The sequence below is a fragment of the Nesoenas mayeri genome, assembly GCF_963082525.1.
Source record: "Nesoenas mayeri genome assembly, chromosome: 5".
Classification (NCBI taxonomy): Eukaryota; Metazoa; Chordata; class Aves; order Columbiformes; family Columbidae; genus Nesoenas; species Nesoenas mayeri.
Genome location: NC_137548.1, coordinates 42608667 through 42625861, shown reverse-complemented (window position 1 = coordinate 42625861; position 17195 = coordinate 42608667). Strand labels below are relative to the sequence as shown.

Below are 17195 nucleotides of genomic sequence, written 5' to 3'. Positions count from 1 at the left end.
CAGCCCTGGTACATATGCATTTCTGGAAGACTGTTCAAATGGGAACAGAGTGGTATTCAAAGCCTTGAATTAGGCTGAAACAATAGGGAAGATTCTGGACAGTTAAAGGAAGGGTTTTATGGAATGACTCTGGGCCAGAGGCAAGTTGTATTTCAAACAAGCCGGCAGTTAAGCACTCTGAAGGGTCTCCAGTGTTACCAGTCAATTACTGTTGACCTTTCAAAGAACCAGGCGTTAGGGGTTTGAAGTCAGTCCACTTCTGCCTGGAAAGTATGGAGTGTGATAGTGGCAATCCCAATCTATTTATTTGGAGGGCAGATCTTTCCTGCATTCACTTCATTCCTAGTCATGATCTAAGCAATGAATGGTACATTGTGAGTAAGTGAATATTATTACAGCCCAGAGTGAGATTAGGTACCTTGGGACAAGTAATGCTTACCCCAGTTGCAGTTTATGAAGGTTTGTTTTGGGTGAAGTAGTGACTGAAAATGTCTTTGGGGAATTGCATGCGAACCAAAAGAACATGAAATCCTGTCATGATGACATAGGTCGAAGACCTTATATAGGCAGGCAATAGCAGGGAGTATTAAACCTCTGTTATCTTCCTATATGTTCTTATTAACACCATTCTAGGTGGTATGCAAATCCATGTGCAACTCTGATGTCTGCGCTTCAGAAGGGCTCAAGGTAGCTGAAGGAAGAATTAGCTGAGGAAAACTCCAGCTATAGAATAAGCTTAATGTACTTAGCTAATCAAATAAGCAGTAGGTACTTGTTACTTGATTGGTCTAGATATATCTATGTAGGGGAAAGATTCTTGATAGAGCACCCTTTAATTCAATAGACAAATGGCATAGAAAGATGCAGAAGCTGATGTCAGACCAATTTAGCATGGAAACAAATGCCAGATGTTTGAGTGGTGGTGTTAGGGTTTTTTAAATTTCTTTAAGTCCTGCTGCATAAATTTCACCATTTACCTTATGCTAGCTAATTGCTGAAACAGGTGGTGATTTTTTTCCACTAGATGGGGTGTTTAAAGTAGCAAAATTGTTGCCTGGGCTCAAGTGGAAGTTTATGAGCATAGTACTGATCCCACGGTTCCTGGTATATGTACAGGAGTCTTGATGAGACGCCTTCAGTGGTCCCAGTGCAGAAGAGGTCCTGCTAGCCACTTGCACCATGTCACAAGCTGCAGTCTGTCCCAGTGCCCTGTGGTGGAAGTGAACACTGAATCTGAGAAAGCCTGTATATTGTATTTGCTGATGCAGACTCCTCCAATAAGTCTTTCTTCGTATTGGTGGCTGGGAAGCTAAAGCTGTCTTTGGGATTCAGAAAGGCATTGGAGAGAGATGTCAATGTTCTTAAAAGTGAAGGGTGCAGGCTGATTCCTTTTGTATGCATTGTTAAAGCGATTAATTTCTAGATACCATTATATCAGGAGGGGCGAGATTTTACAGTAGTGCTCATCTTTTTGTAGGCGGTGAGGGCCTCTTGGGGACCTGTCTCTTTGTGGGTGGTAAAGCTCACTCAGCCATAAAAGTATTTTCCCGCAGCTTGCTGCCTCCTTTTTAAAGGGGAAAGAGAAATAATAAAATAATTATCCACACTCCAGAGTGCGGAGGGGAGGCAAGAGCCCTTGCAATCTGCCATGTGGAGAGGGTAGGAATTGTCAGTGACCTGCTGCATTTGGCCGTCATCTATGAAGAGAATAGTCATGATTTTGCTAATGTGGTTTTGGGGGGCGGGGCGGGCAGGGGAGGATGACCACCACAAAGCAAACTCTAACCCAGATTTGTTATACCAAATATAGAATATCTTCATATACATTTTTATAGCCATCCTGGCATAAAGATGGAGGAAGCTCTCGCTATGGCAACATAGTTGTATATTTTATAAGGGATCTGATAAGGCTGCTGTGTACTGGTTCCTAGTTCTCTTTCCCAGACATATAGGATCATACCACTGGATCCTTCTGCTTGCTATCCTGGAGGTTTTGGTTGGTTTTTTTTAATAATTGAGCTTTAATGTATGAGTCTTTTATCAGTCAGTTTATACAAATCAAAGATTGTTTCTAGCTATTAGATTCTGCAGGGATAGTTTTCCCTCCATATGGTATATGTTACCTGAACTTGTCAATTTTATGCTTCTTGGTCTGCTGGCTTTCCTTGATTATGGGGGAAGAAGTATGGGTTAGTATTGTAAGGTTAGTCACAACTTGCTTCCCTTTTCAGAGTTACTTTTGGGTTGTGGTTTTGTTCATCCCAAATGGGTTTACCTTACCCGTGTGGTTTATCTCAACATGAGCACACTGAGAAGTTGCCCCCTCTGTGTGGAGGCTGGAGGAGTTTTGGAACACGCCCATGGCAAAGAGCCTAGGGAAGTAAATTTAGGCTGTGGACTTTTCCAAAACATAAAAGCTGCTTTTGTTGGTGGTTTTGGGGTGTTAAACATGTGGAAGGTGGTAAATGACCTGCATGAGAGAAATTCTTAAAGAAAAGCAAGCAGAGAACCTAAACAGTATTTGTGCAACAGCAAACACAGGCCCTGGTCAGGATGAGAGCACTATATCAACTTAATCAGCTTTTTAACTTGTGGCCTTAGAACGCAATCAAAAGTAAATGTAGACAGCAGGAGATTCTGTACACTAACAAATACAAACAGAAACCAAGGTGGAGATGTACTTCATAGGTGCCGTCTCCTCCCCACCCCCTGTTTTTTAAAATGAGTATACCACCGCCTCTGGCGTGAGGCAGAAAAGGGAATGGTCTCCAGTGTCTGCAGAAGCTCAGAGAGTTGGTTTTGAACTAAGCAGGAGCTGCGAGTCAGTGCTACTAAAGGAAGCTGTATTTTCCTTTCCTGAGCAGTAGGTTGACACCCTCTCCTGCTGAGCTCAGTGTGGGCTGTAATCCAGCAGCACTGGCACGCCAGAGTTATCATGTTCCTGAGAGTTCAAAATCAGCGGGAGCTGTGAGCCAGCCTCTATGAGTGTAATTGCTCTGGGCTCTCAACTTCTGCTGAATTCCCTGGTAGCTTGGCTTCTGAGTCCAGCTCTTGCTGATCTGGGAACCAGGTTCACATCTCTTTCCCTCCCTTCAAGCACTGCCTGAAACCATGTACAATTTCAGCTGTATCAAGCTGCTTCAACCCACCTGTTTTTGCTGCAGTGGGTGAGAAGGAGTACGTAGGTACAGCTTATGACCCATTAGGTAACTTCAGAGCTGGCAGCAAGCACAGAGATCGATGTGGAAGAGTTCATAATTGCTCGTTTATCTCCTTCATTATCTTTGGAAGTGGTGAGAGTGGTAGTGGTAGAAGTCACTCACAGAAAGCAAGTGACTAGCTGTTCAAGAAGCAAAAATGTTACTACCTTTGGTAAGTAAGGGGTAATGATGATGGTTAGACTCCTAGTCCTGAGCTTTGACCAGGAAGGAGTCACTAGTAGCAGAGCAGCTTTAGTAGTATTTTAAAGATGAAAGGTAGGCTGGAGATGATCCAAATGGGACTTGTCAAAAAACAAAAGTGGTTGCCAGGAGTTCACGTGGTGCAGTTTGAGAGCTAGAGGTAAGAAGAACATGAGAGTGAATGCATTTCCCCTTCTCACTGTAGACGTACCAGCTGTGATCCAGAGTCTCTGAGGAATCTAGAGATGCAAGAAATTAATGCATATTTGTATTGTGAGGGGAAGGAGAAGAGCATACAAACGTGTTGTCAAATGGCAAGAGATGGAAATTGGCACAAAAGAAACAGGGATATGGAGGTAAAATCATAGAGGCAGGTGGAGAAGGACTGGGTAGATGCTTCTATATGCGATGGGAAGATGTGCAAGAGGGGAGGGGAAAGTTGAGAGGATGGAGGAAGTAATGTCATTTTGTAATTTTCGTATAAGCAATTGAGATTCTGCAGAGAGAACTGGAGGTTGGAGGAGGGGAGAGTTTGAGGAATGAGTCAAAGGTGGTGATGAGGCAGCTGGGATTGCAGGCGTGGGTTTCTGTTAAGCTGGAGAAACAGTTTGTCTTTTTTCAAACAATTGTTCATATTAGTATTCATGGTGTGGGCATGCATGCACCCATCCATGTGATGTGTGTCTCCTGGTGTGCTGCACATACGAGTTGTTTGAGCATCGGTCTTTTGGTTCATGACTGACCACCCTAGTCAGACCACTGTGTCTTCCTCGAGGTGCCATAGTAGAAGAGTTCTGTACTGGAAGGAAATGGTCTGATGACAGGAACTGGTATCATTGGTAGGTCAGGCTCAAAATCTAATGGGGAGTATGACTGGGAGAAGAAAGCAAACACCCAATACACACACAGACCCACCCATATCCCCATTATGAGGACACTGAAAGTATGAAGGAAATCCAAAACTACTTTGACCAAGTGGAAGGGAAAGAAGACATAGGAAGAAAAGGGCTGAGGGTAGACAAATCGTTCTTATAGACTGGAAATCAAGATGGAATGAGAGAGAAGGGTTGATGGCAAATGCTGGAAGACATTAAGTTGTGGTGGGGAGGGAGTCAATAACAGTTTAGAGTAAGAACTTACAGGACACATGAAATTAAGAAATTTGCAAGGACTTGGAAAGGTGAGGTCAGAAAGTGTGTTGCTAAGGACTTGATTGGGTCATCTGTGCGGAGGGCACAGAAGGGGTGCGAGGAGTGTATTTCCGTCTTCTCCTGGTCCGGCTGGGCCATTGAGGTTCCACAGAAGATCCTGGTTCACCAGGTGCATGTGTTTCTGTTGACACAGGAAATGGTGAAAGCTGAAGGCAAAGCCCTGTTGTAACTTTGCTGCTCACAGAGAAACCAGCAGTACCTGGCTGTCAGTCTCCCTACTCCTGTGATTTTAGTGAGCTGTTGCCTAATTTAAGCTGTCCTCTGACTTGTGAGACCAAATAACATTGTCCTTTGGGACTGTAATTTTATACCAAGAGGCTAATGCAGAGTGCTCATCATCTTCTAGATTGTAGCAGTGCTGATTCTTTGATTGAGTAGGAACTGGACCTCTGGGACTGCTGCTATGGGGATGAGATCTTGAAGCATCTCACCACAGTTTGTTTTTAGTTCATGACCTCCTGTAAAGCATGGCCTGCTCCAAATCTTGATTGTATCTAATCTAAAATCTTACCACAAACCAGTAAATTGTGATTGCCCTATTTTCATTCTCTGAATTTCCCCCTACTTCTGCTTATAGATGCTGTGTGGACTAGCTGTGGTGGTTATAGTGGATAGCAGTGTCTTGGACAGGTCTGCTTAGTAACCTCTGGAAGTATTATGAGCTAATTCAAGTTGGATTAAAGTCAAGTCTGCCCTAAAAAAGAAATAATACGCATCTGGAGTGTCTGTCCGTTGTGCAGCTCAGGGCCTGCATGCTGAGTAGCTAGAATGTACTTCTGCTGCCTTAAGCTTAGGTCTTATTTTTTCTGTGTGTGGCTTTGAGTTTGACTTTTAACATTCCTTAAAATAATGAGATAAAGTGTTAGTCTCTTTTCATCTCGTAGTTCCTTTTGTAATGGCTGTGGATTGGACCTGTCAGGGTTGAACTCTGCTGTTTACAGAAGTCACTGCATAAAGCTTGGCTGAACTCCTTGGTGGGGTCCAGCTGCCCTCTGGAAGCTCTGACACTGCATCCCTATTCTGAATGTCAGACCATATACCTGCACATTGTTCCACAGTGGTCCATCAGCATGTGTACCAGCGGCCTTGTCAGTCCTGCTCCACATGGTCTGGGTCACGCCTTGAGCCTAAATTTCTGCATTGGCTCTTATGCGGTGATCCCTGCAGATTCACTGAGGTGCTAGAACCTACTTTGTGCCTTAAAACTAGTGGTGATAAGAAGCAGGTCCTGTTTCCATTACTGTCATCTGAATCAGCCCAAACTGCACTCAAAACTGCCTCTGTCAGAAAGTGTTCAAAACATTGTGAAAGCCAAATACTTTATTTGCTGTAGGTTTCTTTGTTATTTTCCAGTTGGAACAATGTGGTCTCCCATTGTGTTCTTCCAGCCTGGGCTCCCTCCTTTCCATCTCACTATGCTTTAAATTCATATTGCTTTCCCATTAGTTAAACTATTGTTAAATTTTTGTGGTTTTCCAGCTTGCTTGTTTTATGCCTTTTTTTTAATTATTATTTTTTTTTAATTGTCTCCCTGTTTACTGCCATACCCAGAAAACAGTGAGCCTGGCTGCTTACTTCCCCATTCCTGTTCAGCCTTCTCTTCTTTTGCTCATCAGATTTGGGATGCCTCATGAATTGTTCTCTTTAGCAATGTCTCTCCAGCTTTGTATTCCCTAGGCAAGGTTAGTGCCTCTTTTCTTTGCAGACACAGTGACTGTGCAGGACCCGCTGGTCTGAAAAGAGGCTCTTAATGAGTACAGCACACCCTTACAATACATTTCATGAATGCCACCTGTCAGCTCTTCATTTGCCATAAGACATTTTATTAGTTTATTATGGAGTTTATTTAAGTTGTCAGGACCTGCATTGTTATTAATGGAGGTCCATTGTTCTGTGAGAACATATGACTTCATCTTAACCTCCCTGTACCAGTACAGATTCAGAACAGACAAGTGTTTCCTCAGCTGACCTGTCTTGCTCACAGGATATTATGACTATGAAATGTAATCAACCTTTGAGCATGTTTACCTTAGCACTTTATATTGTGGTGGTAGCTCAGTGCATGTGACTTAGCTGACACAGCATTTGCATTGCCAGTTTGGACGCACAGGGCTTGTGCTGTAATATAGCAGTGCTGAAATGTGTTTAAGGATAGTAAGAATTTTTGCGAGTCTTCCATTCACTGGCAAGTGCAAGGCTTTGAATGTGTTTCTGTGCCTGGAGCTTTTATTAATACTGCGTACTACTATTTCTACAATGAAAACTGGCTCCAGTGTGGATGCTTGGTGTTGCACTGATACACAGTTAAATCTCAGGAATTCAAACCCTTCTAGGGAACATACTGCTTCTTGGATTAGTGAAGGTTTGTATTTTTGCAATGTGGTGTTTGATAAAGCATTGCATTTGCTCTGTGAGGATCCTGCTGAGTTTTTTTTCCACCGCAGATGAGTGTTTTGGCATAAGACACACACATTTAAAGTTGTGCTAAGCACACATTCTTTCAGTAAGAACTGCAGAGGCGGTTGCAGGCATTTGGCTTGCTGATTTGTTTGGAATAATAGGATTTCATGTAGTTAAAATGCACACTCACAATGAAAAAGGCTCTTCTGTGTAAAAGCAGTTTCACTCATTAGTTTTGCACCTATTCTGCATCTCTCTGTTGGCGTAGCTATATTGGTTAGATGGGAGTGCTGTTACAACACTATTTGAGCCTCTGTTCTGGAGAGGAATTATTTAGTGTGAACTGAAATTGTGGCCACGCTAATTTATGAACTATGTAGTTGATGATAAAGTATAACCTGTGTGGAATATGGGCTAAAGTTGGTAAGTGTCTTGGCAAACAGTCCATGCAAGAAAATCTCAAGAAATTGCAGGAGCTCTGAATTATCTAAAACTATATACAGCAGTTTTGGTAAGGCTGGATTAGTGTGATACTGCATTAGTGTCTACATTAGACAGCAGAACTGCAGTAGACCTAGTAGGCAGTGTGGGTGGTGTGACAGCTATGGAGGACACAGGCTTTAGCCTTGGGTGGTAAGGATGTTCTCATTAGGCAACGACAGCAACCCCATGAAGGAGTTTTTTGTTGCTGCAGTGGAAATATTCCTCTGAATCCAGACAAACTCTGCTAGACCAGAAGGTTAACTTCTTTAATGACTGTTGGAAGCAAAAGTGTGTTAATACCACAGTGATTCAGTTTCTCAGTGTCTGTGATATTGGCCAAGGCACTGCTGATAGAGAGGCTGGCTGTGGGCATGCCAGTGAGACCTTGCAAACTTTTCTTTAAGAGAGCTGGCGCTGGGATGCAGACATGCAAATGACCCTTAAAAGTCAGATGTTTAGGAGCAGCAATATTTGAGAACTCTGACCAGCTTGAGTCAGGTTGCACAATGAGCTCAGATGGGCTCTTGTGCTGGGAAGGCCAGAAGAGGGGAAGTCTGGGAAGGCAAGTCCCTGTTCCCAGTAGAGCTGCTTGGGGAAGTTTGTCCTTGTGTTCTTCAGAAATGCAGCAAAGTCAGGTGGGAGCTCTGGAGACTGGAGAGCTTAGAGTCTGGTGCCTGCTCACAGCTCCTTGGTGGAAGGCTGCCCCCTTTGTCTAGTGCCTGCAAGACTCTCCATCCGAGGCAATTAGGATTAGCAGGCACATTTCATGCTCTGAAAAGTCAGAAAGGGAAATAAGAAGGAGTTTTACAAAAGGAAATGCCTACCAGGCACAGATTTCATTCTGGTTTTGTGCAGAGAATAAACACAGACCTGAAGGTTAAAAAGCAGACTTCCAACAGCATTTAATGAAGGGCTTGGAAATGATGCAAGGGACTTAATGACGGGAGAAAGCAGAGGCATTGCAAGGGGCAGAGTTGGCAGAGGGAGGAGCCCAAGCGACACACAGCATAGATGAGCTATCGAGAGACCTTCCTCATTCACCTTCACAGGGATTTCATGAGACTTAAAACTCTGGCAAGAGAGATGTGGCATTTTGATTTGGAGAATCACCTACTGTTTCTGGAAGCTTAAGAGGGAGGAGGGCTGTGAACATGCCCTCATGTGCAGGTTCAGACAGAGGTGAAATAGGAGAATACGTGTTTCTTTAGACACTGCAAAGTTCAGCTCTCTTCTGCCTTTTCATCTGTACTGTGTCCTGGCCTCATTCCCTTCAACGTTCCCATTTAATTCTTAAAAACTCTTTTCTCTTGCAATGTCTGTTGCTTTCACATCTATTATCTTACTGATTTCTTTTATTAGTAGATTGATATAGACCTCCAGATGGAGAAATGACTGTAACCCAGATTATTGTTTCTCCTTACACTGACAAGGTAAAGTTGTCTTTATCTCCCCAGTATTTTCCAATAAATAGGTTTCTGACTCCTATGCCAGGGCAGTAGCTGATTGCTCTTATAGCTTATTCTGTAACTATCAGAGGATTTTATGGTATATGGAATAACAGAAATCAGGAAGAAAGTATAAACCCCTTTGTCCAACTGCTTTACTCATTGTTTTTTGTTAGGGCTTCTTTATGCATACAGAAAAAATCATCTAACTTGCTGGAAATATGCAGAAAAGGTCAAAACAAAATATTGGTTAAATAAAATGCAGATTGGAAGGTATTTTTAATGCTTGAATATTTTCTCTAAAAGGCTATACTGTAGGAAATATGTTTTACTGCTCGAATCATATGGTGGTATGAGGCATGCTTTTAACACATGCTGCTGTCACATGGAAATTAAGAAATGGTCTCAAAACAAGCAACAATGTCTGCAGAAACTTCCTTTAACAGCTCCAGCAGTTAGCTTACTGAAGACTTCAGCCTTGACTCCCCTTCCCAGCAAGCAGCCCAAATAAGAAAAGAGAAAGCTTTTTTTTTTTCCCACCCACTTGTCAAACAACTTGTGAGTTCTTCCAGCCAATGGTGACAGATGTTTCTTTCTGTTTCCGTAACCTTTTCTTGTCAAGCTCTTCAAATGATACAGCATTTCTATTTGCAGGAAGATTTCTCTTGACTGCCTAGCCTGATAACATTTATTTCCACCTGCGTGCTTCATGAAGCACCTGTCTCTTTACACACCATTCCAGTACTGTACCCAGTATAAGAATTCCAAGAGTCTCACAGTGATCCCTAAACAAATTGGGTTTTGCTGTTTAAAATGTGTATGCATGCGTGCTGTTACATAGCATAAAACAATCAATATAGTGGAGCCTTCCCATGGAACTTCCCATCCACTGCAGCTAAGAGCATCATAAATGAGAAATGAGAAAACAAACAGCTGAGCCTAAGCAGTCCTTGTTTGTAAAGATTTTCTTATATGCAAGAAAATCGCACTTACTGGTTTCATTTGAGTTGTACAAATGTGAGAGCCCCACTAAGACTTGCAGCTCTGCTTCTTTTGGCAGCAGGGTTTGAGGCTTTGGTTCTCTGACGAATTGTACTTATTACCCCGCAAGAATGAACTTTTAAACCATGTAAAAGAAGTATCCACTGAAGCATAAACTGCATCATTACGTATCAGTAACAAGATGCAACTATTACTTTGTGTTCAGTTGCCAAAGTCAGGCTCTCACTTGTCTCTTTCATCCCTTCTCCTTTGCAGCAGTTGTTGAGCAGTTGTGTTGCTCACCACTCGTCACAAAGGTGCGGCATGAATAAGATGCTCTAGTATGCCCACGGCTCAGATGATATTTCTCTTTACCTTTTTTTTTTTTAATTTTTTGATGGCAGGAGAGATTATGAATCTTACAGATTTTTTTTAAAAGTACAAAAATTGTTTTAAGTCCAGTCAGACTTTCATTGTGGCAAGTCTGTACTTGAGGTGATGATTGGTAGTGATTTAGGAGGTTAAAAGAAGAAATTCCTTCCAATTTATTTGGTTGGGTTTTTTCTGTTCAACAGTGCATGTCTGATATTGGATGGTTGCAGAAACTTCTCAGCAAGTTGGAGACTTAAACCACTGTCTGTCACTACCAGTAGCTGAGAGGGTTGATGTAGCTACAGCAAGAAAATGAAACTGCTTGTTCCTTATTGGACACCCTGAGTAGGATGAGAACTTCCGAAACAATGACCTTTGCTTGCTCCAATGTGTATATGCAAAGGCTGTGATAAGATACCTTATTAGTCACTGAGGCAGGTACAGGGTTTTTCTCATCTGAGAGGTTCTGTGTGAATACTGCGGGCTCAGCTTTTGCTGGTTCTGGAAACTTGCCCCATATTGTTTGTATCTGATTTTTTCCACTTCCATGTGTAGCAGGGTGACATAAGCAGGGGCATCTCTGTGGGGTGAACAGCAACAGAGAAGTGGGAATTCTCTTTCTTAAGGAACAAAATTATCAGCTTGCTCGGTGAAGTGCAAACAATTCAGATAAGAGGGGAATGCATTTAAAAGGGACCTTATTAACCTCTTCTAGTTTCCCTGAGGGAAAACTGGACCCTGCCATCAGACAGTTGATTCCCAGATGCATTTCTGTATTAATTGTTATGTGAGCAGACTGAGGAAGATCTCTAACATCAGGAAAGGAAGATGTCAAGGAGCCATCATGAGTGAACTCGAGATGGAGGTTTTGTTCAGGGCAGCAGTTCATTTATTGTTTTTGTTTCTTACAAATAAACTGATTTCCTTTTGAAGGCTGAAACTGTGGCTGGAAAATCCCCTTTCCTATGTGATGCTTGCATTGTTCACAATGTGAGTGAAGCCCTTGGGCACTTGACTGAGCTCCTATTAGGATGGTCATCTTCACTACCTGCAGCTGAGGCCTGCTCGAATTCCTATAGCTGGTAGGACTGTGGAACTCGGCAAGCTAAGCATTGCCCCTTCTAAAAGGAAATTTTGCAAAAGGAATGAGCATGAATGGGAAATTGCATTTCTTCTTATATCATATATCTGAGGTAAAAGAAAAACAGCTTTTTGGAGGGTTCAGATTTCAAAGAGAGAGACCTCTTCAAGGCTTTCTCAGTTAACATCAAATCTAAGATCCCTTTAGTGCTTAGCATATGCCAAACTACCCTTATTAACATTTTGTGCATCCATTCATGAAAGTCATTTTGCCCACTTCTTATTTATAGCTTGCTGGTATATTGAAAAACAAGAAAAATAAATCCTTGAAGATACCAGGTTGCTATGCATACTGTTTCTACAGCATTAGGCCAGTTTTAGATAGCTGGCTTGGCTGTTTCAAAGGCAGTGTCTTCGTGGTAGCCTGGAACACATTTTTGCTTAGACTTGTCAAATTCATATTTGGCATCTAATATATTTACTGAGATCAAACGTAGTCCCCAAAACCAGGCTACCTCATAAGATACTTTAGGGTCAGAGATGTGCAAGAACCTGTTACATCTCTGCTAGGCTTCAGAGATCAGTAATCCCATTTCAGCTGAATTCAGATTGCTTCAGAACTGCTTGAGAATGTGGTGTATTCTTGCAGCAGAGAGCTTTATCCTGGGTTTGTCAAATAGATTTGTCCTGTGTTTTGGGCTTCCTGGAGCCTGGATTATAGTAGATCCAGAACTAGTAAATTTAAAACTCATCAGTTCTGGTAGATCCTTTCTGCAAGTGTAGGCTAACCTAGATCATTAGCTACAGTTACAGAGTGGCTTGTAAAGAGGTAATTACTTTTCAAAGGTACTCATGCTTAAACATGCAAGTACTAATCTAAGGGGAATTTTATACCAGGGCCTAATCACTGTCTCAAATTGAGTCACAAATTAGCTCAGGGACTTCTCCAGTTTCTTCAAGCTTATCTGTAAGCATATTAATGAATTTTGCTTTTACTATGAGGGGACCTACCAGACATTACAAACTTTAAGAGTAAAGGATCTAGTCTAGAAAAAGAAAAAAAATGAGCTCTGGTTTCTGTTAAATACATGGGAAAGAAATTCCCATAATATGCAGATGTTCCGTGTTCTTGAGACTTGTATCGCAAAGCCTGTGTAGCTCTAGAATATTGGCTCTTCCTCTGAGAGTCTTACAGTAGCAGTCTGGAAGTATCCCGCTTTTCACTAAAGTAGTGCTGGAGTGCCATGGAAGATGGTTTTGCACCACTACTTTCCCTTTCAGTCTAAACTCAGACATTGACTTGCATGGCTTGATATAATACATAAATGAGCAAGAGCTGACTGGCAAAGGTTCATGTCAAAATGAGTTGGTCCCTGTGAGGGGATTGAGACTGACGGGTAAGATCTGTCACGTGTAGGTGGCCTATAAGAAAAGATTTGAGATTTTTTTTTTTAAGTCTTTGTTAAGGCTTTTTTCCCCCCACTCTTTAAACTCTCTTGTCATGTGCTGAGTGGGGGTGGATGGAGATCGGGGTGGTGGGGGGAGAAGGAGGGGTTGCTGAAAGCATTTGTCTTCATTTCTGCCATCACCCAGTGTTTATTACACAGTGATAGACAGACGCAGGAAAGCTGCCAGTCAAACCTACATTCACTGCATTTCAATTGGCCTTTGCTTTGGGTTTCTGCATTTTGAAATCTACATCATCTATGCAGTAAAAGGTCGTTCTGTTCATGAGGATGATAAGCCCAAGACCCTCAGGTACCCAGTGCAGTCACTTGTGATCCCATCAAAGAGTGGAAGAGCCAGGAATCAGGACAGACTGTCAAGTGCTTGGTGAGAACTGCTGCTTGTAAGAGCCCATCTACTGCTGTCTACATCTGAGAAGCTGAAGTGTGTTGTTTGCCTCCAGGTTATACTAGAACTTAAATGGCAACATCACCTTCTTCTTCTCTCACCCAGGCTGAAACCCTGACTGGGCAAAGCCAGCTGAGAATGAGTTCTCACGCTGCATGGTGAACAAAAACTCTGTAGTGAGGATTTTAACTTTTTAAAGTTTACCACCCATTATCTCAAATCTTCCCTATTAATCAATGCAAAGAGCAAACAACAAAGGTTGGATAGCATAGTTGTGTACTGGGGGCTATTTTCCTCCCTAAATTGGATGTCTGAAATGTTTGCATGCTTTTAATCATCTTTACTGTGGGACAGTGCACGCATGCATGTGGGAGGCTTCTGGCAGGACTTGTGATTTTAATCTCATTCCACTTTGTTATATGTAGCTAGATATAATTTAATAATTACACTTCTCGATTACATAATTAGTATAAGTAGAGGTAATTACTTAATAAAAACATGCAGATCATGGATTTACCATGAGTGTTAGGGACACTGGTTTGGAGCCTTTGAGAAACAGACCAAATCCTTCTGAACATGCACCTTTCACTCTATGAACCTTGTTTCCTGTGTCCTCATCTTTTTGATAAAGATACCTGAAGCACTAGCATTAGTTCATAACTTTTGCTGGCTCTGAAATTGGTGCAGGACTGTCCTGTAGATGCAGAAGTACTGCATTTTTTTCCATTGTTAGTTTTTCCATGTAGGATGTGACTGTCATTGGAGGTCAAGGGGTCATAACGTAAATGAGCATCATAACAAACCTGAAGGTTCCAGGGAAAGAGATGAGAAGACCAGGATCTTAACAGAAAAAAAATCAAAAACGTTTGCCAACAACTTTTTAATGGTACTTGTAGCAGTAGGCAGAACAGTTGTATGATCCAGTGGAACTTGCTGTTGGTGGAGCAGTTAGAGATGTTGCTGGGCTTCTATGATGCAGAGTGAGCACGCAATTACTCTCCTGGGAAACGATGTTCTCCAGTTGATATATTACTTGCTATGCCTACAAAGGTGGTTCTCATTGCAAAACAGGTGATGACTTTGACATTCATTTGTAATAAGATCAGTATTCTGAAATTATGCGCCCTGCCTAGTACTTCTGTTGCCTGTCTTTGTAGAGTGTTTCCTTCTCTGACTCAGTCCTGTAAAGCAGTTGCTACCTAGTTGGTGGTGTTAGTTACTGTTTCCCTGCAGCAAGTCCCACTGCTTGAAATTTGTCCAGAAAGGACTTTTCTGTTCTCCACCTGGTGGCTGGAGGTAAAGCAGCAGAAGAGCTGCCCTTGTGTACCAAACCCAGGCGTGCAGTGAGGATACTTTGAAAGATGAAGCAACGTAAAATTTAATTGTCCTTCTTCCACTACTGGTTGCAAAATGTAATTTCGTTAATGCATTGAATCTGCTTTCTTCAATGCATATCTTTTGTTCAGAGGAGCCCTTTGTTTTGGGGATATGGAGAACAAGGTCTTGGGCTTATGTAAGAGCAATGGAAATGTTCTTAATTCTGCTCTCCAAGTGATCTGTGCATTTCTGACAGAGGCAGATACAGAGACTGAGCAGACGCACAGTGGAGGTTTGTCGATTGCTGGAGGCCTGGCACAGCTGAGTACACAGTGTGATGCTGGCTGCTCAGAAGTCTTGCTCTTGGCATATTTCTGAGCTTTCTGCAGAACCAAAATCAGGACTTGAGACAGTTTATCAATGAAAAGTGGACTAGCAACAGCCTTCTTAGTTCCTTTATTTATCAGCACCAGTCTAGAATTTGCTTTCTCTACTTTGCCCTGCCCATCCTCTACTTTGCAGAGAAAGCATAAACCCTGTTTAGCGTGTTTGTGTTTTCAGGCTTATTTATTTATTTACAAGCCTGAGTGTTTTCTTGGGATTTGATAAGAAAAGTAAAAATACAGCCACCCTGGACTCCTCATATTCTTCCACACCACTTTAATTTACAAGCAGTTTGCAAGCTTTTAGCTCTCTGCACAGGCAGCTGGCCTGCTGTGCCCTGGCTGTGATTTGTTAAAAACATGTCTCTTCCAGTGTTGCTGCCATGGCAGCAGAGTCCTGAGCCAGCCCCTGCTGTGAGATTGAAGCCACTGACTCTTCTGCCTCCATCCCACTGGAGACAGTGTGGAGATGCTGAAACTCAGGCTGCATAGACTCTGGAGGCTGTGCTTTTCCTCATTTGTGCTTGGGGGTGATCCTGTTTTGTTCTCCCTTATCAAATTCCATTACCTTGAATTTCTCTGGGTGGTAGCCTGTGTGTGTAGTACAAGGGCTGCAGGTATATGAAGGCCTTAGAGACTGCAAATAGCATGAGATTTTTGACTCTAGTACTATTACGGGACAACTGTTTCTTCTTTCCACTTGTGCCTCTAGGGATTGCATTTAAACCTCAGAGCTCACTCAAACATACGCCAACTTGAGTTACCTGTGGCAGTTCCCTTCTACCTGGAAAACTGTTCTTTGTGCTAGTTTCTGAAGTATTCTGCTTTGCCTTCTGCTTTGGGCTGTTGCCCAGATCCTTAGGTGGGCAGTTTGCCTGGAGTCAGGGCAGCCCCTGCTTGCTGCAGATTGGCCTGCCCAGATCAGCAAAGGGCCAGCTTGCAGGTCCTCCTTGCTAATGTTTTTTTACAGTCATTACAGTGTGGCAAATATTGTAGGCAGCCTGTGTCTTCTGAGTGGAGTTTACAGTAGTAGCAGGGATTGTGTACATGAATGTGTGTCATTTTCCAGGGCAACGCTTTTCCTTAGTATGTATTCTGGTCTGCCTTCATAGCCGTACTAGAAAATTTGGGGTCTCTGAAAATATGGCTTCACTAGTACCAATAAGAATGCATTTGCACAGGATGAATTGCTTAGGATTTCTGCTTAGTGAATCTGGGCAAGTCATATCTCTCATCAGCTTTCTTTTTCTTTTGGAAATATGTTGCAGGGAGATGCTTTCCTATTAATTTCCTGTGCTCTGCAATCTTATTTATGACGTTTTGCCTTTTCTGTAAATAAGGTTTATTTGAGAATCTAGAGTTTTGTGTATTGGATTTTGAAAGGTTTTCTGTGATTTTGTCTTGCCAGCTCTTTTCTGGATAATCTGGAGGTTAAATTGCTAATTATTTCCCCTTTTTCTGTAGGTGCTGTAATTGGGGATGGACAGTCAGCTGTGGCCAGCAACATTGCCAACACCACCTACCGGCTCCAGTGGTGGGATTTCACTAAATTTGATCTGCCTGAAATCAGCAATGGTAAGCTGAAAAGGACACCAGTATTTCCTTTTAACTCTATACCAGCCGGAGCTACCATAAGCTCTAGGGTCTTCCAAAGGTAGCTGTATGTTGCAGGCCTTGGTTTACTTGATTGTCTTGTTGCATTGGGAACTGTAAAATGCTTAGTCTTTTGAGAAAGTTGACTAAAAGCATGCAGAGCTGTTCCTGCTCTGTCTAGCTTGTGTATTCTTGCTATCAGCAAATTTGTGCATAAATGGGGCTTTTTTTGTGAGCGTTCTAATAGGAATATACTAAACCTCTTAGAAGAACTCTGTATCCAGTCTCCTTGTTCTTCTACCAACAAGTTTCTAGAGGGATATTGTCTTTATACCTTTACATTAGCACCTGCTAATAAATTTGGTCTGAATTTTACAAGTTATTAACAGTATTGTGGGTTAAAGGGCTGCAATACATTTTGGGAATTGGAGCCCTGGTCTGTTGCTTACCACAGTGTTGCAAGCCAGAGGAAGTAGATGTGGCTTCTAGCCATTTACAAAAGCAGTGATTCGTCCCACATCTCAGGTGAAAGTTGCTTCTGGGTCAAGAATAGAACAATGTTGCTAATTTTATTTATTTATTTATTTATTTATTTATTTATTTATTTATCCTCTCCTGCCCTTTGTGAGAATTAGACCATAGTTTTATATATGTTCTTAGGGCATAAGGTTGCTC

The 17195-nt window shown here is 42.2% G+C and overlaps 1 protein-coding gene across 4 annotated transcripts in view; it reads left to right on the top strand.

Moving 5' to 3' along the window:
* AMBRA1 (autophagy and beclin 1 regulator 1) overlaps positions 1-17195 on the top strand; it is a 134075-nt gene that overhangs the window by 66232 nt on the left and 50648 nt on the right. For all 4 annotated transcript variants that reach the window (XM_080345376.1, XM_080345375.1, XM_080345373.1 and 1 more), the window contains one exon: positions 16392-16502. In XM_080345376.1, coding sequence (XP_080201502.1) covers positions 16392-16502 — 111 coding nt within the window. The remainder of the gene's footprint in view (positions 1-16391; positions 16503-17195) is intronic.